Source organism: Coccinella septempunctata, chromosome 2 (assembly GCF_907165205.1).
Source record: "Coccinella septempunctata chromosome 2, icCocSept1.1, whole genome shotgun sequence".
Classification (NCBI taxonomy): Eukaryota; Metazoa; Arthropoda; class Insecta; order Coleoptera; family Coccinellidae; genus Coccinella; species Coccinella septempunctata.
In genome coordinates this window covers 27718955-27724954 of record NC_058190.1, presented here as the reverse complement: position 1 = coordinate 27724954, position 6000 = coordinate 27718955, and the positions used below count along the sequence as shown (strand labels likewise).

General features: G+C 33.8%; 2 protein-coding genes across 2 annotated transcripts; one reads left to right on the top strand and one right to left on the bottom strand.

Annotated features, from left to right (window-relative positions):
- The first annotated feature begins 1206 nt into the window (after positions 1–1206).
- On the top strand, positions 1207–3040 carry LOC123307910. Its single transcript, XM_044890394.1, has 2 exons — positions 1207–1771; positions 2784–3040. Exons 1-2 carry the CDS (start codon positions 1363–1365, stop codon positions 2816–2818), a joined length of 444 nt encoding a protein of 147 aa, XP_044746329.1. The 5' UTR covers positions 1207–1362; the 3' UTR covers positions 2819–3040.
- On the bottom strand, positions 3036–5761 carry LOC123307908. The gene is made up of 3 exons (XM_044890391.1): positions 5627–5761; positions 5388–5536; positions 3036–5217 (listed from the first exon to the last, which is right to left on the bottom strand). The coding sequence occupies exons 2-3, from the start codon at positions 5531–5533 to the stop codon at positions 3612–3614; spliced, it is 1752 nt and encodes a 583-aa protein (XP_044746326.1). The 5' UTR covers positions 5534–5536; positions 5627–5761; the 3' UTR covers positions 3036–3611.
- Between the last annotated feature and the right edge of the window lie 239 nt (positions 5762–6000).

Genomic DNA, 6000 nt, shown 5'->3' with positions numbered 1-6000 from the left:
AGCATTCAGAGCGTAGCAGCCTACAAATACTTTATAATTAGCCTTTTACCTAGGTTACTCTAAAAAATATTTGGAACATAATATTCGAGGAAAGTATTTCACAAAAGGGTTAGCACAGATGAATTGATGTATATTTAGAGAAGGGAATAATGACCAACCTGTAATAAAATACTGCTTTGAGGATTGTGAAACTCTGGATCCATATGGAATGCGTCTGGTAGACCATTGTTCCTGGCCTTTATTTCTACAGCGTTTTTACGGGTAATAAGAGATGGAATGAATATTTTCTCAAAATGTAAATACGTAATATTATGTAATTTAGTTGTATTAAATATTCTTGAAAAGATGCACTGTTTCATTGAAAAGGTGTATTCAATATAGGTATATATAAAACAGGAACACTATAGTAGTAGTAATAAACTTTATTGAAACAATGTTTCCAAGGGTTAACAACTCAGCTCTTCCTGCCCAGGAACACTATAAAAATATAATCGATACAAAATAGAACTAGTTAGAAAAACAGCATAAATATAATGAGTATAAATAAAAATATAACTAGTATAAGTCAGCTCTCCCAATAATAGCAGTTTTGTTGTCTCCTCGTCAAGTAATTTGAGTGAAGCTTCTTATGCTGAAATACAGAAATTTCTTCCGGAATAAAAAAAAAAACTTAACACTGTTTCCTCGGCCTCCACATCCAACAACACAACGAGAAAATGGCATAATTATTCACTTCCTGCTAATATACTGTGTGACTTTCCCAAGATATTGAATACTTTCATTACCATTACTGGCATTAATAACGCACATTTAACACTAAAGAATCACTAGAATTAACACCACCATCAAATTAAAAACCAAAAATAATGCATTTCAATGTACGTATTTTAAATAAAAGTAAAATAATATTCCAAATGATGTGTTATTTTTGCCTACACAACACCTCACAATGGAGGACTTCCCTACATGTTTGCCAACCTAGAAAAAAGGTCTAAAAGGTCTACCATCAGGGAATGATTGCTTTCTAACGAAACCTACTTCATTCTTTCCGCAATGATCAAATATATTTGTGAAATTCTATCGAGCTTTCTAGAGTTTACTGTTAAAAAGAAAAAAAGATTTTCATAACCTCGATTGCTGATTGGTTGAAATTTATGTTGGTATCACTACTTCTTGTGACGTTGGCAAATGTCAAGAAGGAAAAAGTAATCTTTTAGGTTATGTGCATAATCTTTGCTTGGAAGCAATCTTTTTTTCTTGTATTTTGTAAGCTATACAGCACATTGACAATATTAAGCGTTGATACAATTATTTTTCGTATCTCGTTTCGATTTATACATCAAAATTCACTCTAAATTAAAAATGACTAGGTGTTCATACAAAAACTGTAAAAGTGATTCGAGGAAGAATAAAAATATAAAGTTTCGTCCGTTTCCCAAAATGAAAAGAAACCCTACTAAGTGTTTGAAATGGATAAAGCTTTGTGGAAACGAGAAACTAACAGTTGACACTATAAATAAAAATTCATATGTGTGCAGCAAACATTTCTGTGGAAAATTTACTACTGACTCGAATCCATTACCATTTTCCCAAGATCAATCTGATACAAATGATAGTGAAAATGGAGATACAGAGCAAGTGACAGCCACTACGTCAGCCCCAGAAACATATCTCAGTCCTAGGAGATCCATTTTGGACACAGAGCAAGTGACAGCCACTATGTCAGCCCCAGAAACAGATCTTAGTCCTAGGAGATCCATTTTGGACAAAGGTACGCAAACTTCTGTGTTAGTAAATAATTTTTCATATTCCAACTTGATCAATGATGAGAAACGTTTCAAATTTTTCACTGGTTTAAAAATTCAGCAATTTGAAGCCCTATATAATTTTTTGGACCCATTAATAATGAATGATCTGCAATATACGTATGGAAATAGAACAAGGTCTCTATTAAAAAAATGCAACTTATCTAACCAAGACAGATTGTGTTTAACGTTGGTCAGGCTCAGGCGAGGCTTCTCTTTGAATGAAATGGCATATTTGTGTTCTTTGAGTATGGCCCATGTGTCTAGAATATTTTATACATGGATTCAGTTCATGTACCACCAAATAGCCAGCATAAGGAGGGAAATGTTCCAATCTGGCAGGAATATAAGAAGCAAACCATATTGTTTCAGAAATTTTGAGGGAAACAGTATCACAATAGTGTTAGATGCTACAGAAATATTGACTCAAATGCCTTCGAACTTTCAACGTCAAGGCAATACTTTCTCGAGTTATAAACACTCCAACACAATCAAATTTCTATTAGGAATCTGTCCATCTGGAGCCATTATGTATGTCAGTGAAGGTTTTGAGGGTTCTATTTCAGATAAGGAATTATTTGAAAAAAGTGATATAGGTGAATTTTTGGAAGAAAATGACGTTATTATGGCAGATCGGGGATTCCTAATCCGAGATTTGTGTAATCAGAAGAGAATCAAACTGTATACTCCACCGATGCTCATGAGGCGAGCAAGATTGACTGCAGAAGAAGAATTGCTCACAAAAAAAATTGCCAAAACACGGATCCATGTGGAGAGGGCTATAGGACGATTAAAGTCATATAGAATACTTGTAAAGAAGTGTCCTATACTACTGTACCCTATTTTGCCAAATATTTTCACCATCGCTGCATTTCTTGTCAATTTTGAAGATTGTTTAGTTACTTAATAAAAAATTTAAAGTAAACCAGAATTTAACCTAATTTTACTATAAATTTAATACTATTTTACTGTTCCCAGCAACAACTTCCATTACTATTCACCATGGGATATAGTTCCTGTAGATTCGAGCCCCTGCCCTGGAGTCGGAATCGTGTACTTGTATTAACTCAAAGAAAGTTATTTTATAAACAGAGAATTCTACTGAAAGTGCGTATGTAACGGTAAAGAATTCACGGCGCATGAATTCTCGAGTAAATTTTGTAGAGAATTTTTTAAATTCTTAAGGAAGTAATTTTACAAACTAAGGAAGTGATTTTATAGACTCTAAGATAGTGATTTTATAGACTCTAAGATAGTGATTTTAATCGATACCTTTGTGGGTAGTAAGCTATAAGAATATATAATGCTTAGGGCAAATAATGGAATTTTCTTTTAGTGTTCATTGTATTATCAATGAAGAATTTTCAAAAATAAACATTCTTCATAATATTATATTTCCATATCTTCATTGCTTATAAGAAGGAGTATGTACCAAATATCAAGAAATAATGCTCTTTATTCTCACCTCACTTTCCTAGGATGCATTCGAAAACTTACTCTGGGTAAACTCTGAATAGTCTGAATGAAGCGTTCACAAACATATTATATATATATATATATATTAACAATACTTTTCTCTTTTACTTTTTCGAAGTATGCCCTATAAGTATATTCGTACTCACACTCTCGGACTGAGTTTCTGAATGCAACCCTTGAACTCTTAAGCAATTTAAGTTTATTCATTTATATATTGTTATATTATAAATTTGGCATGCCATTAGAAATAGGTTTAAAATCATTAATAAAACTAAAAAATTAAGTAAGCACTGTTTTATTTATTATAATGATCCATCTGTGTGACTTTTATTAGATTATCCCAAGATCAACCGGTGTTAAATCTCTAATAACTTTCATTGTGAATACCTCTGGAATATAAATATTGCTATAAAATTTTCTAACGTTTGTTTTTATTTCCCTCACAACTTCTGGGTAATCCCTCCTATACACTGGAATGACCATCATATCTGCTGGACACCAAACAATCAGCATACATTTATCAACTTGAAGAATCTCCAACGTCATGATTATTTGATAAAGGTATGGGTGCTTCCGTTTGACACTTATTGTATTATTCTTCTTTTCCAAAAAAAAAGAATTGCTTTGAGATTTCGACAAGTGCGTATCAAAATTGTAGATGCCTCTGCACTTTTCCAATACCTTTGGACATTTTATTTCTATTATATGGTCGATTTCATTACCTATCATCACAACACCATCTGGGCTTGTGGCCATATATGGGTGATTAACGTTTAACATCAGTCCCTTTTCAACAAGAGACTGATTTTCATTTAGAATTTTGGCGTACTCCTGCCTTGCCACCACCTCATTGGCCTTTCCATACGCCATAGCGACAGTTGTGATTCCTTTGGTTTCCCTCCACAGATTCTTCAATAGGAAATTTTTTTTTGCCCTGTCGCTAATTAATTGGGTGGCCACAATTTTTGCGTTTGAAGAGGTGATGAAAAATGACCTCCATTTCAACCAGTCCTCACATCCTTGTGGTGAAGTTCCAGGTATTTCAACCAGTTCCTCACCTTTTGAGATTTCCTTCAACATTTGATGTAAATTTGTCATAAATTGTTTTGACTGCTGTTTCAATACATCAATTTCTTCATCATCATAATTGAAATCTTCATATTTCAAATAAAATATTGACTGGAACATGGAACTGTCACCAGCCTTTTGTAAATCAGTTACAAAATCGTTCTCATTGAACGTTTTCACATAACCTTCAGGCCTTGGATCAAAATTGGCTCGTTCAGATCTAAACCTCTTTATAGGGTAAACAGCCGATTTAACTGCTGCTGGGTTGCGCTTTTTTGATCCAAGGCCCCATCTGCGGGGTTGACTAGTAGCCGATAGTTTTGTGTGTCCATGTTTTTCAACATACTCACTGATGAAGAGCAAAAATGCAGACACATGACTGCATTTTCCCAGGGCTGACTGCTTGCACTCGCAAATGCCTTTCATCACTGCTCCAGACGTTTTGTTCAAAATAAGGCGAACAGAATACTGCAAGGTCTTCTGGAAGGATGAGAGACACTTACATTTACACAAATACATATTATTAACTTCCCCATCTTCAACATCACTTATGTGATCACTACTAACATATTGGTGACCTCTTCTAAATGGTTTTACTGTAGTAACTGACTGGTCAGCTACTCCCAATATCTTTGGGTCGTCACTCTCAACATTCTCACCCACAATATATGTGTAAATATGCCCTTTGTTGAAATACAATGGAACATTGCAACTTGGGAACTTTCCCCATACAACTCCTTCAAAGAGCGATTCATCAGCATTACTGCTAGGACCTGGCTTGGCATTATTTTTCAAATCATACCATTTTCCTCCATCAACACCACTGAATATATTTCCTTCGTTACCAGCATTCACACAATTCTGTATTCTGAAAATAAAAATGTATTTGTATTACTTGCATTGACTTAGAATGGGTAATTTTCAACAGGCTAAAATTCTACTTGAATAGAATTTCTCATCTCACTCAAAATATTATGAATACCTAATGAATATCATCAATTTTCCTAATAACATAACAATATGCATTTCAATCCATACCTTGAAATAAGTTCAGCCTTGGTTCCTACTTTTTTCAACCCTCTGCATTCTAACCAGCGTTGCAGTTTTAATACGGAATGTGATTCTAGTGAGACATCATCTGGTAAGACTGCACCAGGGACATCTTCAGGGCACAGAGAAGACATTTTCTAAAAAAAAAATAAAAAACTGAGAACCATTTGGACCCAACCACAATGGACGAAAAATTATTTAACTTGAAAGTATGGAAACTAACTTACCTGATTCGTTAGTAGAGTGAATTTCGATGTAAAAATCAAATATGAGAAATAATTCTTGTAGCAACGCTTAATGTTGTCAATGTGCTGTATAGCAGTATAGCTTACAAAATACAAGAAAACAAGAATGCATTCAAGCCAAAGATATTACACATAACCAAAACTTTCACATAACATAACCATAAATGGCGTAGATGGTCACAGATTACTCTTTTACTTCTTTCTTCTTTATCAGTAAAAATGACATTTGCCAATGAAATATGTCGATTGTCACAAGAAGTAGTGATACCAACATAAATTTCAACCAATCAGCAATCGAGGTTATGAAAATCTTTTTTTCTTTTTAACAGTAAACTCTAGAAAGCTCGATAGAATTT

Excerpts from the sequence above, each read along its gene's own strand:
- LOC123307910 (XM_044890394.1), top strand. The coding sequence starts at position 1,363 with ATGACTAGGTGTTCATACAAAAACTGTAAAAGTGATTCGAGGAAGAAT. Across the intron at positions 1,772-2,783 it reads GAGATCCATTTTGGACAAAG|CAACAACTTCCATTACTATT; the intron begins GTACGCAAACTT and ends TACTGTTCCCAG.
- LOC123307908 (XM_044890391.1), bottom strand. The coding sequence starts at position 5,533 with ATGTCTTCTCTGTGCCCTGAAGATGTCCCTGGTGCAGTCTTACCAGAT. Across the intron at positions 5,218-5,387 it reads AAGGCTGAACTTATTTCAAG|AATACAGAATTGTGTGAATG; the intron begins GTATGGATTGAA and ends TTTTATTTTCAG.